The 23,962-nt window shown below is 32.7% G+C and overlaps 2 protein-coding genes and 1 long non-coding RNA gene across 6 annotated transcripts; 1 reads left to right on the top strand and 2 right to left on the bottom strand.

Annotated features, from left to right (window-relative positions):
- Positions 1–295: 295 nt before the first annotated feature.
- On the top strand, positions 296–2,853 carry LOC115711234 (uncharacterized). Of its 3 annotated transcripts, none has more exons than XR_009686366.1 (3): positions 296–973; positions 1,210–1,649; positions 1,827–2,853. It is a non-coding gene; the product is annotated as an uncharacterized LOC115711234 (long non-coding RNA). The 3 variants fall into 3 exon arrangements; XR_009686365.1 differs by lacking the exon at positions 296–973 and having other exon boundaries at positions 988–1,287; positions 1,397–1,649; XR_009686364.1 differs by lacking the exon at positions 296–973 and having other exon boundaries at positions 988–1,649.
- Positions 2,854–16,997: 14,144 nt separating this feature from the next.
- LOC133035090 (putative pectinesterase/pectinesterase inhibitor 22) lies at positions 16,998–19,591 on the bottom strand. Its single transcript, XM_061110787.1, has 2 exons — positions 18,238–19,591; positions 16,998–17,809 (listed from the first exon to the last, which is right to left on the bottom strand). The coding sequence occupies exons 1-2, from the start codon at positions 19,178–19,180 to the stop codon at positions 17,139–17,141; spliced, it is 1,614 nt and encodes a 537-aa protein (XP_060966770.1). The 5' UTR covers positions 19,181–19,591; the 3' UTR covers positions 16,998–17,138.
- Positions 19,592–19,710: 119 nt separating this feature from the next.
- LOC133035089 (uncharacterized) lies at positions 19,711–23,565 on the bottom strand. Of its 2 annotated transcripts, XM_061110785.1 has the most exons (8): positions 23,237–23,561; positions 23,026–23,140; positions 22,440–22,820; positions 21,930–22,202; positions 21,116–21,636; positions 20,903–21,027; positions 20,527–20,681; positions 19,711–20,457 (listed from the first exon to the last, which is right to left on the bottom strand). In XM_061110785.1, exons 1-8 carry the CDS (start codon positions 23,434–23,436, stop codon positions 19,918–19,920), a joined length of 2,310 nt encoding a protein of 769 aa, XP_060966768.1. In that variant the 5' UTR covers positions 23,437–23,561; the 3' UTR covers positions 19,711–19,917. The 2 variants fall into 2 exon arrangements, with proteins under 2 accessions (XP_060966768.1, XP_060966769.1); XM_061110786.1 differs by lacking the exon at positions 19,711–20,457 and having other exon boundaries at positions 20,533–20,686; positions 23,237–23,565.
- Between the last annotated feature and the right edge of the window lie 397 nt (positions 23,566–23,962).

Raw genomic sequence — 23,962 nt, 5'->3', positions numbered from 1 at the left:
ATTAAACCCAAAAAATTAAACAATCTTTTTCAAAATTAAAAAAAATATCTTACCCACATATCTCTCTAACAAACAATTTTTGAAATTTTTTTATTCATTCAAATATCTCTCTAACAAATTACACGGCTTCATTTCAATTTCAAAAAATAAACCCAATAATTAAAGTTAACTTATTAATCGTGTTAAATTTTAAAATAAATAATAATATAATAATAGTAGTCATTTTTCTATAATTCAGAACATCCCAATATTCTTAAATCCAAAATTCCTTTTTTTTAGAGAAATTATACTCAGAGATTCACAGTAATTCTCAGCGAAAGATAAAGAGATTGTTCAACTCTTCAAATCTATGGAGTTGCGTATGGAGCAGCGTTTCGATCTTGTTCATCCGCGGAACAGGGTACGTTTATAAATTCATCGTGGAAGCCAGGGCCAAGGTCAGACACGAGACCTTCATCTTGGTCCGTGAATGCACGCTGTCCAATGTGGACAAAGCCAAGATCATCGATGCCTTCTAATCTCTGGGAGTGAAAATCGTCCACGACGATTTCTTCGACCACCATAGTCTGGTAAGTGCGATTAAGTTGGTCGACGTTCTGATTTCAACCGTTTGCATGCTCAGTTGGCCGATCAGATTAAGTTCATCACGGCCATTAAAGAAGCTGGCAACATCAAGGTACGTTTCAAAAGAATTAAAACTTTATTCTATTAACAAAAATAATAATATTTTTTATAATTATATATTATTTTAATCAGCTATATATATGGAAGGTGGAGCTTTTCCTCGTCTTAAGAAGTTGACGATTGAAAGTTGTCGTTACCTCCGGTTCTTACCAAAAGAACTACCCACTTCTCTTTCTGAACTACACATTTTCAATTGTCCATTGCTAAAACAACGAGTGGAGAGGGAGACAGGGGAGGACTGGCTAATTATTGCTCACATCCCAAATATCATTGTTAAAGACAGTACCAGGTATGATAGTTTGACTCGTCTTCTTCTTCTTCTTTTTTTATTATTATTTTCTATTTTATATTTTTTAATTTTCTGTTGTAAATGATTTAGTTATATCTTGTTAGAATATTTAATGGTTGTGAGATGATATTAATATGTTTGTTTGACACAATCAATTTATATTTTAAAATTAAGATTTCATTCAGAATTTCATCCTTTATATTGAACAATAACTTCAATCACTTTGGGTTCTTCAGAGGACTTTTTGGAAATTCAGATTGATTAATTGGTTGATGTACTAAATAGATAGAAGTACAATCATATATGGAATTAAGGTACAAATCTATTCGCAGCTTCTATTTGTGACTGTGTTCTCTTCTCTTATCAGCTTAGATACTTTTCTTTCCTTTTAAATTTCTAATTCTCAGTTATTGGCAATGGCAGTGTTGTGATTGTAATAATGAAAGTCCTTAACTAAGTCTAATGTGCTTTGGCTCTCTACAGTCTACTCCCAATCCAAGCACCGGTATACCATCGTTAGGCCTTGCATTTTCCAGAAATTATCAAAATTTTAATATTTTTACTTTGTTGATTTAAATTTTGAAAAGAGCATCGGGAGACGAAGTTTCACAATTTTTAGATCTCTTTCTGATGAAAATTCTGAACTCGATGAAATGTAATAGCAAAATTGTTAGAGGTATTTGCCACATTTATTATTTGTCAAACTTCAATAGTCATTATTTGAGTTTCAATAATCAATTTTGGGGCTTTTTTAAAAAATATTTTATCAATTATATTTTAAATTATCAAGTTAAATAATTCATTATTTGTCAAGTTTCAATAGTTGTTATTTATATTTATATGTGTGAGGCAGGAGCAGTGGCCTATATGGAAAACTCAAAATGATATGGTGTGGAGACAGAAGAGCTATTCGGTTGAGCAGATTGCTGTGTCATCTTAAACTGCTCTTGATCAATGGATGAACACTCTTAGACAAGTGGTTAAGTCACATGACTACTAAGGATGGGCTAAAACCTAAACCACAAGATAATGAGATCAAGATAAAAATTGATGCAACTCTCTTTGAAGAACGGGCAAATCATAGTTGAAGTTTTGGGGGTTAACAAAGCAGCTATTCGGTTGAGCAGATTGCTGTGTCATCTTACTAATATTTTTTATTTATTTCTTATTTAAATTAGGCGGTTAATATTAAGTTTAAAATAAATAATATTAATAGTACTTATATCGGTTATATTAACGAAAGAAGCGAACTGCAAGGTATCGCATCCCACTATTAATATTCCGCCATACTCAATTGAGGTTCTCTCATCTCAATCCAATCTACTTCTCCCTGCAGAGTATTATTCAGTTTCTCAAAAGATATTTTACATAGTATAATTAAAATATTGGTGGCACGTATGTACTTAGTTGATGAAGCTTCTTGGGTTCTCTCTCTACTTTAGGTAGGTGTTAATCTCTCTTCATTGGGAGAACCATTATTAGTAATTCTTATTTATTAATACTGTTTCAGTATTTATTTTTATTTGCCCATTTCAATCTGCATTACATTAAATTATCAAAATGAATGTATTATGTTAGGTGCTTTATATTTATCTTTTGAAGTTGAAATTGGCACACCTTATTTATAAAAACATGACATTCTCAATGTTGATTGGAGACACATTTATTTTTCTTCGAAACTTTTGGTTTGTAGAGGGATCAACTGCTAAGACACTACATTGATTGTTCGAGATCAAGTAGAGTGGTTTCTGATTTTTCGCTTTCCCATTTTTTTCTTTCATTGTGTGTTAGATTTTTTCAAATTTCATTGAAAATAGATATGATCGGACTATTCTATTTTCGTGGTGGAAGGTATAAATGAAGATCATGGACTTGTGACACATTGTATGAATATCATATGGTTGGTTGGATGTGTAATATATATAATTTTTAATGTAAATGAAATATACATATTTGACAATTCCCTTTTTTAGTTGTTAGGATATTGTTTCAAAACTTCGTTTATATATCTGTTTCAAATAAAAAATAATTTATAACTATCCTTGAAATTTCTTTCTATTTAATTTATTTATTTTTTAGAAGGTCTATTTTATATCTCTTGTTAGTAGCTTAGAGGAATATGGAGATTATAAAAAGTGTATGAAAATAAGTCCCCGCAGATATTATACAAAAAAAAAAATGGATACAAATTATTTATTAGATTGTTGTGAACTAATTTATTGAACACAACTTATCTCAATGTGATTTGTAGGTGAACCATACTCTCACTACACTTCATCATGTCAACGAAATTGATGTAGTATAACACTTCGAACATCATTTGAAAGAGAATTAAGCTTCCTTACACAAGGAGAGTAAATATTAATATCATACCTTATATTAAATATTCATAATATAAATATACTAATATATTACCTTAAAAATTTTGATGATACGACTAAGTAGTGCGTGCATTGCACGCACCTTCTACCTAGTATATATATACACAAGTATGCTACATATATTATAAATAAACAAATCGTGGATTAATTTTATGGAAAAAAATTAAAGGAGCATTAATTGCAATGGTGACGTAAAAGTGTATTATGTTAAATATGTACATAACTTTTTTTTTATTTTAATGTTAAACTAATATATTTAAAAATATCTATAATATTTAAAGTATATTAAATATAAATTAATTTTTTTATAAAAAAAAATTATTTAATTTTTATTTTTAAATATATATATAATAATATTATAATGTTAATAAAGAATATTATGTTAAGTAATTGTTACATAGCCACATTTTATATAGAATAGATATATATATATATGTTATACCCAAAATTCGGCGAGCATATCAGAGAAGACACGTGTTAAGCTGGGAAGAATAAAAAACTCAAACACGTAATCGTACTTACACTTTACGTGGAATAACTCGTTAAAAGTACAATTTGCAGAGTATGTTTATAACTCGGCTGAGTGAACAGTCTTATGCGAGATAAAAAAATATACTAACTGTAAATTTGTGTCTCGATGAGAAACCATGTAAATGTGTGCAAGACGAGGCATTAACCTCGTCTCGTGGATGAGATATAATGACAACAAAAATACTTAGCGTATAGTACACGGTATACAAACTAAGTATAAGCAGATGAGTGAATCAAAGTGATAGATAGCGAGGCGTCCATCTCGCTGTAAGAGGGCATGAATACGAGAAAGATCATCTCGACACCAGAAACTGTAGTTGTCAAATTAAAGTAAAAGCAATATCAACCTCGAGAAGATATATGACGAGCTCTGGCTCGCCATCAGAAGTTAACTCAGCTCCATTCCCATCGAGATATCCCAATGAGATAAGGATTACCGTACATATTTAATACGCATTCATTTTGGTCTAATAAAAGTGGGATATTCACAGCTGTGTGAAATTTAAATAAAACCGCATTTACTTAGCGTGATGTGTAATCAAATCCCATGATTCTAGGGGATGATCGTTGTAAAAAGATTACAGTCAACTTTGTAATTAACTGCTCACTATACAATTATAAATAGTGACAAGTAAGATCAAAAAGGGGACAAAAAAAAACTCATACAAAAGAGGCCCTGAGAAAACAATCAGAAATCTGAATAAGATTGACTCGTGGACTATGCAGAATTTTAACTACAAAACTGTTGGGTTTTATGTCCTAAATAAATCTCATTTCAATATAATCAGACTTACTTATTAATATAGATCAGAAATAACATTTAATGTTGCATGGTTCACATATTTTATTTCATGATTATATGTACATAATGTATAAATTCATCTGAAACCCTTTTCACATACTTGATCCTGTTTATTGTGCTGTCAACACATTGGAAAGTAAACATGACTATGTGAATAAAGCTTCCTAGATTTATCAGACATAGGGTTTTACTGATATGATAATCTACAAAAGAGTTTACTTGCATTTGGAGAAGTGCTATGTTCTTTCCAGAGCATTGGTTAAAGTAAAGCTCAGGTTGGATGCATGGAGTATGCATCGGAAGGGACCGATATTGGACTTTGACTTAGATTTATTAAACTTACCGTAATATCTATTCAAGTCAATATCGCCTAGTTGATCCTAGATCAAATGATCTTAATCCTGTTATGATTAGGCTCAATCTCAAGAGGCTATTCGTGTTCTTTGATTTGTTAGTTAAGCCTACTTTTGGGTCAGGGTGATACGTACATTTTGGGAACACGGTAGTGCAATTGAGTGGGAGCGCTATCATAAACATGGAATCTATAGCTTCTATCTGGCGAATAGTAAGTAAAGGATGATCTCCTTCGAGCTTGACAAAATGAAAATAAATGGTGAAGATCTCATTTCACATAAGCTGAAATATCATTTATACGGGGTTAAGTGTTTTAAGGATTAAATACATTGTAGGGTGTAACGGTAATCTAATTCCTTTACAGTGTAGATCATTCATATAGAGGATCATTTATCAAATTAGGGTTATAACAATGGATAACTAATGATGTGTCTATATGGTGGAACATATAGAGCATTCTATATACTGAGAGTGCAATTCTAAGTTCAATGCGTGGATTCAACGAAGAATTAATAAGTTAGTGAATTTTAGTAATAAATTCTTGATCTACTTATTGGAAGCTCGGTTATATAGACCCATGGTCCCCGCACTAGTTGAGATAATATTGCTTGTAAGACTCATATAATTGGTTTTGATTAATCAATTATAATTCTCAAATTAGACTATGTCTATTTGTGAATTTTTCACTAAGTAAGGGCGAAATTGTAAAGAAAGAGTTTTAGGGGTATATTTGTTAATTATGATACTTTGTATGGTTCAATTAATAAATATGATAAATGACAATATTATTTAATAATTATTTATAGTTATTAAATAGTTAGAATTGGCATCTAAATGGTTGAATTAAAAAATTAGTGTTTTTGAGAAAATCAGATGCAGAAAAGATAAAACTGCAAAATTGCAAAAAGTGAGGCCCAAATCCACTTGTATAGGGCCGGCCACTTTTGTAGGAAATTTAAACTGATATTTTTATTATTTTAATGCCAAATAATTCAAACCTGACCCCTAGTGGAATGCTATAAATAGATAGTGAAGGCTTCAGGAAAATTACACTTAAATTTTCTATTTTTCATTCAGAGAAAAATCTGAGCCTTCTCTCTCCCTATCTGGCCGACCACTCCCTCTCTCTTTCTTCCCTCTTGAATTTCGAAATCCTTAGTGTGAGAGTAGTGCCCACACACAGCAAGTAATACCTCAATCATAGTGAGGAAGATCGTGAAGAAAGATCATCAGCAAAGGAGTTTTAGCATCAAGGATTCAGAGAAAGAGATCGAGGTTCAGATCTTGATAATACTCTGCTACAGAAAGGATACAAGGGTTAGAGATCTGAACGGAAGGAGTCATTTAATTCCGCTGCACCCAATGTAAGGTTTCTTTAACTTTATATGTGTTTAACTTCATCGTTTTAGAAAGTTCATATTTAGGGTGTTAATAAACATACTTATGAGTAGATCTAAGATCCTGGTAAAATAATTTCCAACAACTGGCCTCAGAGCCATGGTAATTGATTTACTTGCAAGAAATTTGGACTTTAAAACGATTGTTTGTTTGTTTTTGGATGGTATCATGTTGTATTGAGTATTATTTGATGATTGATTGGTGTTTGTGAATTTTCGTTAAAAATAATTGAATATCTGTTTCTGGAATTATTTTTATTGGATATTATGGAAAAAATTAAGCAAGCTACTTTTTTACAGAACTCAATTTCGATTTAATTTGAATTAGTTATGATTTTTTGAAGATTCGAAAAAAAAAAACGGAGTTGTGCTGAAATTCTCATGCGCGCGCGAAAACTGTCCGTACAGCTCGCATTTTTTTCGTTTTTCTTCGATTTTTCATGCTTTTTCATGGAATTCACTTCCGATTTTTTGTATAGTTCTGTATTTATACTTTTACTATTCCTAATTCAATTCTAATTATCATTATGAATTAATTTAATATTTTTTAAATTTAATTCAAGATATTAGTGTAATTTGAATTTAAAAATAGTTAGTATCTATCTTTTTTTGTTTAATAATCTATCTTATTTTTAAATTTAAGGTCAGATTTTAAATATTTCAAATTAAATTTTTTTAAATAATTTGACCTTATTTAAATTTAAAATAAGATAACTATAATCATGTAATTTTAAAAAGATGTAAGATATTTTGCTAACTTTTAAATTTTGTTATTTTATTTATTTAAATTACATTAAAATCTGAAAAAAGATATTCATTTATCTTTTTTAATTTTTTATTTAATTTTTATTTATAAAATAACATTTAAATTTTTAAAAGTAGTAAGCAAATTTTGAAATGATATTTAGGTTGGTTGAAACTTAATTTTTCAAAATTGTAGGTTTAATTTTAATTTTAAATTTTTTTAAATTTCGAATTTTTTCAAATTTTTTTAAAAAAAATTTCGAATTTTTTTTTATTTGTTTAATTAATTATTTTCGAAATTAATTATTTAATTTAAAATTAAATAAATCCTACATCCAACTATCCAGCTAACCTCGTTGCAAAAGTATGTGTTTTAGCTTATGTATAAGTTTTCAAAACCTATTATATTGCAAATAGCCATGGTTAACTTGTTGACAGATCCAATGATCTGATTTTAACTCATGGCTCCCTTGGTCAAGTTAATAATTTGTAACAGGTATATTTACAATCTTCTTTCATCTGTGTATGACCTAGCAACATGATAGGATCCATCCAAAGTGTGCCTGTGTGAGCCTATGTGTTTAATTTCATTATAGATGCATATAGGTTAATGTTGCTAAATAAATTATCATAGTTCTTGATAGATTTTATTTAGGCCCATCTAGTTTTTGGGCCTATTCAATTAATAACGTTGTTCATTTTAAGGTTAAATTCCTCTCTTTTGGGCCTTGTGTGAGAGTTGGGAGCCATAGTAGTGGGCACGACATACTGAACCCAGCACCCCCTCACATAAACCACCCCAATTGTGAAGGCCCATTTGCCTGATTTGAATGACTGTACTAGGTTAATTAAACTAGTTTAACCTAATAAAATTGATTAGCAACATAATTAATTTCATTTATTTTGAAATTAATTTAAGAAAATTATAGTTTAAAGAATTCTTTATTCTAAGCTAAACTATATGTATTTTCTTGTATTTAATTAAATATAGAATTTTAACCATCTAGATTCTTTCTGGAGCTTAATTTAAATTTTTCATTAAATATTCCTATTTAAGTTGATATTTAGTTATCTACAACTAACCAACTTAAATCTGAATATCTTTTGAATTTCAAATTTCAAAATTAAGTTGAGGAATTTTAGGCATTGGTTATTAAGATTCTTTAGATATTTTTTAAGTTAATATCTTTTCGAATATTAACTTAAAATGGAATATTTTCAAATTAAGTGGTTATAACTTAATTTTTGATATTTAATTAAATTTAAATTTGAAAAAATATTTAAGTTCTAGATTTTTTCTAATACAACTTAAATTAGATATTATTTTTTTAAATTTTGTGGAAAAGATACTTAGTTAAATAAGATATTTTCTAGATAGTTATTTATAGACTACTTATTATTTCTAATATTAAATAGGAAAATATTATACATTGTGAAATTAATTATTTTAAATAATTAATTTTGGTACAATTTATTTTTTTCCTAGTATTAAACTAGAGATTAATAATTAAGCCTTCTCTACACTTAATTATTTATTTCTTGAATTTAATACATTTAATTAATTTGAAAATTAAATATCTAAGTTGATTTTCATCATGATACTTAAATATTTCTTTTTCATGACACTTAATTAAATAGAAAATTATTTTTAGTTGAAATTTATTTTTTCAACTAAATTTAAATAATTTTCAAAATATATTTTTTTTATTTTATTAATCAAATTTCGAAATTGTATTTCTTAAATGCTGGAATTTCGAATTTTATTTGAAAAATAGATTAAAGTTGTAAATTATTTATTTTAATTTTGGACCAGCTTAAATCAATGATTTTTTTATTAATTGATTAATTTAAAATACATGAATTAAAATATATTATTAGAAATTGAATTAATTAGTCAAAGGAAAATCTAGATAGGTGATATTTTTGCTTGAAGTATTTTTCTAGTGTATTTAATTAAATAGAAAATTAATATTTAAGTTGATTTTCATCATCATACTTAAATATTTGAAATTTTTCTTATATATTTAATTAAATAGGAAAATTATATTTTTTGTTGTAAATTAATTTTATTAATTAATTTTGGGCCAACATTAAATTAGAATAATTTTTCCAAGATTAATTTTTTTTATTTTAACATGCATTTTCGAAAATTGTATCATTGAATACTTAAATTTTTTGAAATGCAATATATATTTATAGAAAATTAAATTTGAGTTGTAAATTAATTTAAATTAATTTTGTAACAACTTAAATTGAATATTTTTCTAAATATTTATTGGAATTATTACTAAGATGGAAATAATTCATGTTATTTCATATCCATCTAAGTAAAATTTATAAATATTAAATTAAAATTTATATTTAGAATTTTTCATTCTAAATTGGAAATTTTAATTAAATAAATATATATTTAAAATAAATAGATTAATAAAGAGAATCAAAGAAAATACAACTCACTTTAAATAATGAGCTTTATTATTATTAAGATATTCGATCTCCATTGTTGGTCTTACAATAGTTAAATATTTTCAATATAACCTCGAGACGCTAGACTTCGTCCCCCTATGGATGGTTATTCGTTGAACGCATTTAACACCGTAAGATCTCCTTTGATAAGTGTTTTGTAAGTTTTCGTCTCTATTAGACTCTCCCCTACGGTGACTACTTAGAGATAAACTTATAAAACATGAAACAATGGTAGAAGCTCACAAAATGAGAATAACCTTGACTCTCGCCTACCGGGACAACGTTGGATTCTTATTTTGATCGAATAAAAGATTGCTAGAATGGTTTCTATTTTAGATGAGGTGACAACTCTATTCAATGAATGATACTTTGACTCTCGCCTACCGGGACACTGTATCAGTTTGTTGGAAACCTTGGAAATTATTTAGGATTGTATGTTTTAGTATTTTCACTTGTCATTCCTACTTGCTATATGTTTAATAATTTCTGAATTGTGTATGAATTTATATTGAACCATGTTATTTTGTGTTATTAAATCGTAGTTTAATTTTGAATCTTCATTGTTGGTCTAACTTGGTTTGTTTATCTAATGAGATAAGTCCCTAATGGAATTTCACCATTAGACATTCATAATAGTGTTAGATCTCCAAAGATAAATATTGTATATACAACATCTAGCTGTTCATCAATTGATGACACCTTAGACTAGTATTTTTACGATATGAAACAAGAAGATTGTATAATAAGATTACTTTGACTTTCGCTAATCGAAGCATTGTTGGATTCTTATTTATAAACGAAATTATCTTAATTCCTCTTAGCTTATTCATTGCGAATTAGCTCAATAACATATCATTGGATGAATGGTCTATAAATCATTTCATGTCATTCTATATTTTCTCTTAAGAAATTAAATGACGCATATGATTATAATCCCGAAATTCTATTCCCAATTGATATAAATCCTCAATCTTAGAAATCTCCTACTTTATGGGCAAATTTGACTTAGAGTTAAATTAGTAATGGTGGTCCAAGAAAGAATTACTCATTATATTTGGTTGAATTTAAGTCTTTGACTTTAATAGAATCCAAACAGAAATTTTCTTATATTTCTATTTCCAGGAAGCAATACAGTTACACTTTCCAAGTGTTTAATATCCATCTTCTTTTAATGGATTCAAACTGTATGGAATATGAGTTTGGTATTCTGTGACCAGGATCCACTTGCACTATTCTAAGAACTCTTTGATGTAACTAAATCTAAGTCATCAAAAGACACTACCACATTTTTTTTTAATCTATGGCATTTGTATCTTGTTCATAGTGGATTTGACAAGATCAATCTCTGCAAAGAGTTAATATGCCTATATCCACTGAAAGTAGTTCATCTCATTCGCAGATGGATGTACATTCAGGGGTGGATATGAGTTTTTCGTTGTATTCTTAAAACGATCACTCTAGATTATACCTTTTAGCAAGAAATTTGAAATGTTTAAAAATTTCATTAATTTCTAGCAATGGTTAAAAACCATTAAGGTAAGTGGTTAAAGATTCGAACTGATAGGGGTGGAGAAATAGTTAGTAGATATGCAGTTCAAAGATCATTAAATTGATTTTTGAATTATATCCAAACTTACCTCCCCAGAAATTTCGATTTGCATATTGATGATTAGTTACTAGTCGTTGCCTAAAATCCTTCTATGGTAATACATTTCAGAATGATGTAATGGTTGTATACTTAATGTAAATCATTACTAGATTCATGGATGGCCTAATCAAAATCTTAAGAAAAGCTAGAACTGTTAACCATGGTTTGTTAGCTATTCTAAGTGGTTAGGGGTGGACCATCCCATAGTCAATAGATAAGAAAGTGTTTGTTCAAACAAATACTACTTTTCTAAGAAAATGACTAAGTCTGAAAATAAAGTAGCAAATAAAGGAGATACTTAATTCTTGATTCAAAAAGTGTTCTATCATCTTACATATGATGATCTCACTGCCTCTGTTGTCTTGTCACAACCGAAGAGATCAATACCATTTAGTTTTCTTAGACATAATTCACGGTACCTTGTCGTAGTGGGAGAGTTTCTAGGAACTCACCTTCTTGGAAGACACTAGTGATTAAAATCCATTGTGAGTTTAAACAAGTAATGGATTGTCAAGATAAGAAACTAAGAAGAAAAGCCAAGAGAACTATGGTTTAATCCATTCACATGGAGTAACCTAAAGTTTTCTATTACAAGGACATAAAAGGAAATTTTCGTTTATAAGTCTATTCAATGGACTTAACAAACTTCCTGTTCCTAGTATTATAGGTTTGAGTTTATCTAAACCTATGGCTTGTGGTATACCTGGTAATTACTTACTCTAATGCAAGCAACTTACTTTAGTAAGATGCTGAAGCATTTTCTTTCTAATGGCAATCTATAGAAGCTTCACAACTTCTTAGGCATAGATTTTATTTATTTAAGGAAAAGTCTCAACTATTCCAGAAAAGATAAAGCCATGAAAGAATTTCTTAAATCAACAGTGAGAGGTCTTAGATATGCTTTTGTATGTCTTAGACCAGACACCTGCTGTGTAGTGGGAGTAATGAGTAGGTATCAGATTAATCCAGGAGAAGAACATTGGAAGACAATTAAGTAAATCTTAAGATTAAGAAGATGAACTATATGTTAGTCTATAAGGGTGTGTTTAAAACTCTTAGACTACACCATATCAGATTTCGAAATTTGCCTTTGTGCTAGAAAATCTTTCTGATAAGATGGTGATTACTCTGGGGGTGGAATAGTGATTTTGGAGAAGTGTAAAAACCTATTTGAAGTCTCTAGGTCTATCAGAGAGGGACTGAATGTTAAAGTTGCAGGAAAGGTACTTATTCAGTCTAAGGAAAGTTCTATACATTAACCAAAAGTAGTTGCCAAAGATATAGAATCCAGTATCCCAAGAGAGTAGACATATAGAGAGGAATTTCACATTATCAATGATTTTGTGATTAAGGAAGAGTAATGGTGGAGAAAAGGTTGTGGTTAATTCAACCTTTCAGATCCTATTACAAGGAGTTTACTACTACTACACTTGATTTGTATATCGAGGTGTTGAGATTATTTGAAACGCACTTTTTGTTTTATATTAGTGCAAGTGGGAGTTTGTTGGGTTTTACGCCCTAAATAAAACTCATTTCAATATAATTAGATTTACTTATTAATATAGATCAGAAATAACATTTAATGTTGCATGGTTCACATGATTTATTTCATGATTATATGTACATAATGTATAAATTCATCTGAAACCCTTTTCACATACTTGATCCTGTTTATTGTGCTGTCAACACATTGGAAAGTAAACATGACTATGTGAATAAAGTTTCCTAGATTTATCAGACATAGGGTTTTACTGATATGTTAATCTACAAAAGAGTTTACTTGCATTTGGAGAAGTGCTATGTTCTTTCCAGAGCATTGGTTAAAGTAAAGCTCAGGTTGGATGCATGGAGTATGCATCGGAAGGGACCGATATTGAACTTTGAGTTAGATTTATTAAACTTACCGTAATATCTATTCAAGTCAATATCGCCTAGTTGATCCTAGATCAAATGATCTTAATCCTGTTATGATTAGGCTCAATCTCAGGAGGCTATTCGTGTTCTTTGATTTGTTAGTTAAGCCTACTTTTGGGTCAGGGTGATACGTACATTTTGGGAACACGGTAGTGCAATTGAGTGGGAGCGCTATCATAAACATGGAATCTATAGCTTCTATCTGGCGAATAGTAAGTAAAGGATGATCTCCTTCGAGCTTGACGAAACGAAAATAAATGGTGGAGATCTCATTTCACATAAGCTGAAATATCATTTATACGGGGTTAAGTGTTTTAAGGATTAAATACACTGTAGGGTGTAACGGTAATCTAAGTCCTTTACAGTGTAGATCATTCATATAGAGGATCATTGATCAAATTAGGGTTATAACAATGGATAACTAATGATGTGTCTATATGGTGGAACATATAGAGCATTCTATATACTGAGAGTGCAATTCTAAGTTCTATGCGTGGATTCAACGAAGAATTAATAAGTTAGTGAATTTTAGTAATAAATTCTTGATCTACTTATTGGAAGCTCGGTTATATAGACCCATGGTCCCCGCACTAGTTGAGATAATATTGCTTGTAAGACTCATATAATTGGTTTTGATTAATCAATTATAATTCTCAAATTAAACTACGTCTATTTGTGAATTTTTCACTAAGTAAGGGCGAAATTGTAAAGAAAGAGTTTTAGGGGCATATTTGTTAATTATGATACTTTGTATGGTTCAATTAATAAATATGATAAATGACAATATTATTTAATAATTATTTATAGTTATTAAATAGTTAGAATTGGCATTTAAATGGTTGAATTAGAAAATTGGCGTTTTTGAGAAAATCAGATGCAGAAAAGATAAAACTGCAAAATTGCAAAAAGTGAGGCCCAAATCCACTTGTATAGGGCCGGCCACTTTTGTAGGAAATTTAAACTGATATTTTCATTATTTTAATGCCAAATAATTCAAACCTAACCCTAGTGGAATGCTATAAATAGATAGTGAAGGCTTCAGGAAAATTACACTTAAATTTTCTATTTTTCCTTCAGAGAAAAACCTGAGCCTTCTCTCTCCCTATCTGGCCGACTACTCCCTCTCTCTTTCTTCCCTCTTGAATTTCGAAATCCTTACTGTGAGAGTAGTGCCCACACACAACAAGTAATACCTCAATCATAGTGAGGAAGATCGTGAAGAAAGATCATCAGCAAAGGAGTTTCGGCATCAAGGATTCAGAGAAAGAGATCCAGGTTCAGATCTTGATAATACTCTGCTACAGAAAGGATACAAGGGTTGGAATCTGAACGGAAGGAGTCATTTAATTCCGCTGCACCCAATGTAAGGTTTTTTTAACTTTATATGTGTTTAATTTCATCGTTTTAGAAAGTTCATATTTAGGGTGTTAATAAACATACTTGTGAGTAGATCTAAGATCCTGGTAAAATAATTTCCAACAAAAACCACGTAAAAAAAACCCTGTGTTCATAGTTTTACTTTGATAGCTTTTATTTTTTCTGTGTGAAATTGTTATTGTGAGGCTCAAATTTGGTTAACGAAATTTGCGTTAACAGTAGAGCCTCTATGAAAAAGCTCAGAAAAAACCTCCTGACAGAAAAGTTATGGATGACGTCGAAGAAAATAATCCTCATGAAGTACTCAATCATCGCCCTGGAAAAGAGCCATTGAGTCCTCAGGGATCTATCGATTCATCACATGAATAGGCTGCTAGCTCTGGGAAAACCCAGTATTGGGGTCTTAGCTTGAAGGACCGAGGATAAACAACAGCTAGTCATTTCCTAACCAGGTTGACGAGGATGGCGCCTACGACCCAACCAGGTACATACCAATCGTTGAATTAGAAAATTGCCATCTTAGGCGTCGATTGGAGGAAGTGAACTGGCGTAATTTCGAGTTAGAGCGTGAAATAGCTGCAGCCAGGGCAGCGCAGGAGAATAGTCCTCAAAATCAACCTGATCTTGGAAGCAGAGATTCACAAGGCAAACCTCGCAACTCGCAGACCAAGGGACAAGAGACAACCCAGAGATATTCCCAGAACTCTAAGGAGAGGCAACCTGAGGAAATTGAGGAAAGTCTGGGGGCGTAGCCTGGGATATGTGGAGCATCAGACGAAGATCGCCAACCCTCTCTCCAAGTTCATAAGAAAGGAACTCACGCAAATAGAATGGCTACTCCTACACGTGGCCAATGATAATGGGCTGGGAATTGGGCCCCAAAAGTCCAACAGAATGGCTGAATAATATCTAGAATCAAGGGCACTTTGGTCTTTTGTTAATATCTAACTAACTATACGATTGCTAAGGGATTTGAATTGTAAACCTAGGGTTTAAGGCTTCCTCTATAAAGGCCTTAACCTTTGACTAAAAACCTAAGTTGCCTCTAAGCTAGAAACCTGATCTCAAACTCTAAGTGTCTGATAAACTCTCTCTCTCACACGCCTACCCTAGGCTATCCAACACTTGAGTTTTGTCAAGCATTGATTCATACATTGTAATCCTAAGGGTACTATAGCAGATTCCACCTATATAGCAATCTAGATAGTAATTCTCTCGCTATAATATAATTAAAAGGAGAGTAGGTCATTACCCGCTATCACAAGGGAGTCGAAGCTCTATAAAAAAATCCTATTATTTATTGCTTTTCATTCTTATTTGTGCACACATGTAGCAAGCATCAGATCTGCACGACCTCGCTGTCGGTTGATCACTTTTCGAGGGTCAACAATATAAAAAAGCACGTGTATATTTACCTATACATTATTCTGGTGGACCCTTATCTATTTTAGCATTAAGAATTTTTTTTTTTTTGTCTAATTTTTTCATGGTTGAGTATGTTGTAACTATTTAAAACCACTTGTAAATGTTAAAATAGTTACTTACTATTCGTCTAAAAAAGCGTGCGTACAACAAAATATGCAAATCTTATTTTTGATATTGTAAATTAATTAGAAACTTTAAAAAATTTACAAATAGTCCTAACTAACTATAATATAATCATAAACTATCATGTAAAAAAATCTATAAAATTTCTTTTATGTGCCGAAACACCCATTTAGGGCTCGTTTGGTACGCCGTATAAGGGTCGTATTGTATTAAATAATAAATAACACTATGTTTCGATTAAGCAATGTATTGTATTAATTATTACGATAAAATTTTTTAATACAATGTATGTTGTATTATTTAATACATAATAAATGGTTCGTATTAGCTTGTATTATAATATTTACAAAAAATTTGGGGTCAACACCACCCGAACCCGGAACCGGAACCCCGGACCCCAGACTCGGACCCAGCCCCGGGCCCAGACTCGGCCCCGAACCCCGGACTCGGACCCGGCCCTGGTCCCAGACTCGACCCCGGACCCCGAACCCCGGACTCGGACCCCGACCCGAACTCGGACCCCGACCCCGGACCCCGAACTCGGATTCGAACCCACACTCGGACCCGGACCCGAACCCAGACCCCCGACTCGGGCACGGGCCCGGACCTGAACCCGAAACCGGACTCTGACCCGGACCCGAGACCCAGACTCGTAGTTAGTGTTGGGATCGAGTGTATTAAAAATATATTATAACTTTACACTATCAATTAATACAAGTTAATACCAAACATTGTATTGTATTAAATAATACTAATACAATACAATACAACACAACACAATCCAACAATACAATACATTACAATACGGCGTACTAAACGAGCCTTTAATATAAATAGATGTATAGATAAATAGATAGATTAATTAGGGATTACTCACAATTAGCATTGACTTTCATAAAAATTTATTATATGCGATTATTGACTTACAACTAACAATATACAAATAAATCAAACAACAAATAATTGTTAAGAAAACATTCGGAAGACTAAATAATTAACTAATTTAATTACGCAAACCCGCCGTAAATTTGACACCTGTCCTCGGCAGCCATGTCATTCCATCAATAAACCGGCCAACGGTGAAGAAATATGCGGTGCCAGCATCCTTAATGATGTGATAACCGGGCCATTTGACCCGGCCAGATAAGGCTGCACCCGGTCCATAATTCCTATACTCACCATACCATAATGTGCTTAAAGCAAAATCACCATACCACTCAAGCCACCCTCTAGGCTGAACCAAACCACTCATGTAAGTGTTCATAAATACAGTCCTCGAAAATTGTTTCCATGGTCTTCCCAAATAAGTTGGTTGTGTGGCTAAGATGTAGCTATCTTGGATTGAAAATCCAGTGCTCTGGTGTGGATTTTTCCTACCCTGAGCTGATATTGTCACCTTTTGTAGTGGCAGAGGTACCCTTGTGTAGATCTTGCAGTTTTGCAATACGGCTGCACCATTGCCAAAGATGAAGTCTATTGTGCCATAAATGTCACATTCCCGGTAAAACTGACGGAGAGAGTGAGCGTAGAGGGTATCTTGATGTCCTTCTATGCTGCACCTAAAGAAGGCAGATTGGTCTGAGTCAACTCTAAGAGCCACAGCTTGATGATTCTCTGGTGGTGCTGTGTTGCGAAATGTCATGTCTCTTGCTATAAATCCCTTCCCGGATACAGCTACGTTCAAAATAACAAACAAATATAGAAAATAAAAAAACATCGAAAAATTAGAGCATGTACTAGAAATCACACATATTCTGTTGACAAATGGAAAAATAAATTGACTTTGAATAAATAAAAAATGGAACAGAATATTCATTCTCGAATCTCTAACTGTTAAAAAGCAATAAATATAATAGGTATAGCATAATTTTGTTTGGTATACTTATACAATTCTTTAGTCTTACTCTAAATATGTTCGGTAGCTCATATTATTTGTATTCCACCTTTTCAATTAGAATGATATTTTTTAAAATATGTATGTAATGTACTACGTAAATAATGAAGTTAACATTTCTATGTAGATTCGAATTATAGAGGTTATGAAAAGAAAAGGTGGGCAGAAAATTGGATTAATAGATAGGTATTCAACTGAAAATATTTACCAACGGTAGCAGTTCTGAAAGTAGTCCATCCTTGCATGAAGTTTCGATCACCAGTCACCACAGTTTTTCCAATACCATCTCCAACAAATATGATATTAGTCTTCTTCTTCTTCATATCAATATTCTCTCTATAAATTCCCTTCTTTATGTATATAATATACCTTCTGTTACTATAATTTGGTGCTGCATTAACAGCTTCTGTAATGGTTCTGTAGTTTCCACTCCCATCTGCTGCCACGACAGCATTGACATGCGTACGTGTAGGGTGGGATTTGATCAGCTCCTCATCACCATCTGTGATCCAAGACGGCAACCCTGAGGTCTGATTGGTAGGTATGATATAATTCTGATCTCTTGGAGGCTTAAAAGGCAAGCTATGAAGCTCTGTGTACAAAGCCAAAACATTTCCGATAAGGTGAGTGACTTGTCTCAAGCTTCCTCTAATGAACCTCTCAACGCGTCTATCAGTGCCTTCGAAGCCTTCAAGACAAGTGTCTTGGTTACTCAGAGCAGCACTTAGCCAAGCCTTGAGATTACCTTCATGATGAGCTATGTCGTTTGGATTAGACCGGATTATCTTCATTTCTCCTAAGGATGAAGCCAGCTCGGACACTGAGAAGTCAAGAAGCTCCTGACAATCTCCTATGGCAACTTGTTCTCTGTAATTTGTGGACAAAGTGTTGAACCTTGTGATCATTTCGATTGCAGCTCGTGCTTCGTTTAGAGAGTGTTTAAGCGCGGCGTTTATGACTGAATGCCTGCTGCGATCAGGAGATTGTTGGCTGAGCTCAGTTTGGACTTTGGTGATGCATGAGTCCTTTTCGTAGACATTGTCACAAACTTTCAGAAGCAGGGTTTCGATTGAGTCAGGGGAAGAAGAAGAAGAAGAAAGTGTGGTTGGTAGTAGAATGATGAGAATGACAAGAAAATTGGTTAACGCCATGTATGGAATTGGACTGGATGAGGGGATGAGAAAAGAGAATTGTTTACTTATATCATGTGTATGGGAAAAGGTAATGGGAAAGGTGGTGGAATTGTTTGTTCACAAAGAAATGTCTTTTGTCTTTTGAGTTCAGAATTTACCTTGTGTTGTGCTTTTTCTAAGAGCAAAGTTAAAATTTGATGCTTTCTTTTGAGGAGAGGGTTTAAAATATTCTTTGCTATATGATGGTTTTTTCAAGTGTGATGACACAAAGGATCTCTGCTGCTCACCCTTTCTAGAATCAGAATCTAATTGCACAGACCCTTTGAAAAATGAGAACCATAATGAGTATAGTTCTCTGGAATTAGTCACACCTGTAAATTAAGAAACAGGTTTCCTTAACTTATATTACTGTTTAATTATTTCGGCTGATGTATGTATGCATATATACTACGTCAATTGGTGTTGTCAATAGATATTTAGATAGCTTCCACTACATGTACGTAGATTCCTTTAAACTTTTGTGCAAAAGGATCTCCGCTATCAATGTCCCACAAGCATTTAACTCAATTTCTTTAAGCACAAATTGTCAAGTATATCCAGTCTGAAAGAAGAATAAACACAAGGGAATAATTAAACCACTAATTTACATTACAAAAGTGGATGCTGGAAACTGGATTAATGCAACTAATGAAGGCATTTTTATTTTAATCAAATAACCAGTACATAGAGAATATGTACAACGTATCTCATAAAACTCATGTAATTATTCCACTTTTGTACAGCTGATCGCTCCCTTCCTCTGGCATGTGAGTGAAAGCCGGCGGCCCCTTGTTGTGATCTGAACTATCTGATACCATAACTGCTTTAGCATTCTCGTACCAAGGTTGAAGGTAAGGCGAAGGAGGAGTTGAGGAACTAGTGAAAGGGTGTAGTACCACAGAACCCCAGTCCCTACTACCTAGTTTTGCTTCCTTCACTCTTCTTCTAGTTAACAAAGACCCCAAGTCTTCCTTTCTCATATCGGTTACACTTCTTAGTATCGAAATGCATAGAAGAAGAATAAAAATGGCATCTTCTTCTGGAAGAAATTCTATTACTAATAGCTTCCAATTCAAAAGAGCTGTTGCTCTTCCATTTGGGTTGTCTTCTGTGAACCTAACTAGGGTTAGAAAACCCTCTTCTTCCTCATCTACCTCTTCCTCTTCTAGTTCATTTCGAGATGCTCTGCTGTCATTGCCACGCGACTTGACTTTCTTCTTTTGATATTGCATTTTTCTCCCTTTCAACAGCTTCACCTGAAGTTTAAGATTGGTTACTAAATAAACTACTATTATGTCTACACATTGTGATTATCAAAATCCTACCATTGATTCCGACTTGTTTGTCAAACAAAAACTCAGCCTTGATATCGATGTTGACGAATCCCACCGAAGCATCAATTCATCTCCTGTTGAAAACTGCCATGCAGCCTTCCATTGTCCAGAAGCTTCTTTTGGTGTTGCTGTTCCTACCACCCTCTCTGTACTAGAACAAGCGGCAAACTTTAAAATTTGTTTCAAAAACAAGGTAGTGAAGATCATTGTTATGAACAATATAATACTGTCAACTATTTGACCAAATTTAGATGTTTCCCTGATCTTGAAATGATAGAGCCCTTTACAAGTATTTGGAAAAACCGATTACTATATAATTCATTTAAAATTCGTTGAAAAAAATTCTAGCATGAAATATACAACAGACCTGGTGCTCTACCGACGGAACCAGCAACATAAGACCAAGAACCTTCTCGGATCTCTGTAATCCTATCCTCCCATTTCACTGCTGAAGGAACTTCACCCCCTCTTCTCCAAAATCCTCCTCCTACCCTGCATTTGATTCAGAATTGATTAGGCCAGTAGAAAAAATCTTGAGCTTTAGAAAAAGGAGTAATAACATACAAGATGGGAAGATAACCTCATTCTTATAACAAAGCACTCTCTCCCAGCATGATCAAGAACTGTGCGAGAGAGCCACCGGCCTTCTTGTGGATGATAATGATTCATCTTCAGAATCACATCTGAAATCATGGCACCAGAATCATCTGTCACACGGTCTGGGACACATTTTAACAAGTATGGTGCTTGAACTGGGGGAGTTATTGAAGAAATGATTTTCAATTCTTTATCAATTTGTCTTTGCAAAGTCAGAGAGGGTGCTCTTAACAAGTCATTCCAATGGAATGTCACAGCTTCTTCAACGGTACTTGCTTTGCAGCAATAGCCTCCTTGCCTGCAATGCTCAACTATGACTCCCTTTGTTCCAAATTCACAATACAGATGCCACGCTTTTATCCATGATTCATTAGAGAAGTTGGAAATTGTTTTATCAAGCTTCAGCTCTCTGTGACACCTTAACATTCGAAGACGAAGGGTGTCACGTTTTCTGTCCTCATGCATTGTCTTCATGTCAACCTTCAGCCTCACAAACACACAGACCTACATTGCAAAACCAGAAAATCTCAGTTTAACTCTCTTGAATGGTGATGGGATTGAGTGTAGCTCTCTTTAAACTCGTTAATAATAATGTTGTTACAATTTCACATAGACCTGTTACTATTACCTGTAGACATTTTAAATATAATAATCTCAATGTGCATTTCTTGATAATTGGGAGTGTTTTCTCCATTGAGAAATGGTCATTAACAGAGAAGTGTGCAACTAAAAAAAAATCATATGTAGCATTGACTTATATTTGGAATTTTACATGAGAGAGAAAGAGCTAAACTAACCTCAAGTAAGAATCTAGGTTGCATGGGCTTATATTTGGTATTGACATCTGTCTCTGAGACTTCCCAGTAAACTGGAGGCTGGACTGGAATAACTCCATCCAAATTAAAGTCAATTTCTCCACCAGCTTTCTCATATGGTTGGTCCAATGTTGTCTCCCAAAGATTCTTGGTCTCTTCCACTTCATTTTTATTAACAGTTTCCCATACAGATACCACCTTCTTCACAACACTATCAATCTCCCTCAAATCTTCGGCATATAAAGTTGGGTAACTCTGTTTCATAAATAAAGCAAATAACAATTTAGTTTAATAAGAAGTAATTACACAACTGTTCACCACAAAATATGTACATGAAAAGATGCACAGTAGACTGTTTGGCCAAATATATATCAAACTCCAACTCCTGAATTCTAAGTTAAGAACTAAAAAATCTCAAATTCTTATTTTGAATAGAGAGAGAGAGAGAGAGAGAGAGAGAGAGAGAGAGAGAGAGAGAGAGAGAGAACAGACTTGATGAATAAGCCACATTAGAAGAATATCAGAAGCAGGCACCAAACGAGAGCGCACTTGAATTGACTTCTGCAGCATATAAAGAAATCCCTTATAACGTTGCCTTGCTGCTATCAGATACAGAGTTTCAGACCTGTACGGCTCCGAGAACTTTGAGTACAAAAATCTGTGCTTGGTCACTTCCATCAAAAACTCTTCATCAGCTACAACAGGGTTGGTCAAATCCGAATCAACTTCATTCTCAAATGGCTCATCCGGGTACCTTCTCAACCATATCTCTTTACATCTCATCAAAGCGTATTCTTCATTCTCTTCATCAAAAATAGCTGCCTTTCCTATAAATTTCGACAACTTTGATTCACAGTATTCCCTATAAGAAACCTTTTTCCAATAAAAAAGAAGAAAAAAAAGTCTCTTTGTCAAACTTATTGGTTCGATAGTTTTTTTTTTGGATGAAATATAACATGGAAAGCTTTGATCTTTGACTATAAACCATAAAAAGAAAACAGTAAATAAAGGACCCTATTCATATAATATTTTTAGTAACCAAAAGACTGTTGAGAAAATGCACAGAGTCTTTACTTACAGGATTCAATGTATGACAAAACCAAACCCATTCAATATCAATAGGAGGAAGAATCAATGGAGGAGTTGACCCCACCGTCAGATCGGAAATTAATGGCATCCAAAGCTCATTGTACCTGAAAACCCCAAGAACACTCAATATAAATAAAATCTAGGAGCGTTTTGATGATCAAGTCTTGAGCACACTCAAAGTTGGTTAACTGAGTTTTGACCTCCTTATGGCTTCGATAAGAGTGGGTTTTTGGTGAAGCCATTGAGACGCAGCCACGGCTTTTAAGAAGCCGATGTTTCGCCTGGCGGCCGGTACGAGATCGAGTCCCAGTTTTATGGCCTCAACTTCGGAAATCTGGCTGAGGCTTCTGGTGGACATGTTGGCCGATGTTTCATCGGAGCTGGTGATGCTGGACGACATGTCGTCTCGTCTGGTTAATTAGATAGAAACTTTAATGAGCGAAAGAGCAAGAGAGAATATTATATAAATACGATACGAGGAATGGATGTAATGGAAAGTCGAAACCCGAAACAGTCACTTTAATTATTATGCTGTTAGGTGTCCGGATTGGTTTAATTATTATTTCAATCTTCATTTATTAATTATTAAAACAGTCCAATAATATCTCTGCCTTTCTACAAAAATAAAATAAAATAGAAAATGTCAAGTAAAAGATTGTAATGGACAAATGTGAATTGTTGAAATATAATAAATACAGGACCAAATAATGCTCTCCCAATCTTCTTAAGATTTTTTCATTGTTATAAAAAATGAAAATATATGTATATTTTTTTTAGCGATGTGCATTGATACAATTTAACGAGAATCGATTTAATTATAATATTTAATTGAATCGGATCGGATCGGATAGTAGATAGGGTGTCTAAAAATCCACTACATCCAACCTTCAATCGAACTAATTAGTATTCTCATTTAGTTTGGATGA

The sequence above is a fragment of the Cannabis sativa genome, chromosome 2 (assembly GCF_029168945.1).
Source record: "Cannabis sativa cultivar Pink pepper isolate KNU-18-1 chromosome 2, ASM2916894v1, whole genome shotgun sequence".
Taxonomy (NCBI): domain Eukaryota; kingdom Viridiplantae; phylum Streptophyta; class Magnoliopsida; order Rosales; family Cannabaceae; genus Cannabis; species Cannabis sativa.
Note: the sequence above shows the minus strand (reverse complement) of the source record. Positions and strands in the feature narration are given on the sequence as shown.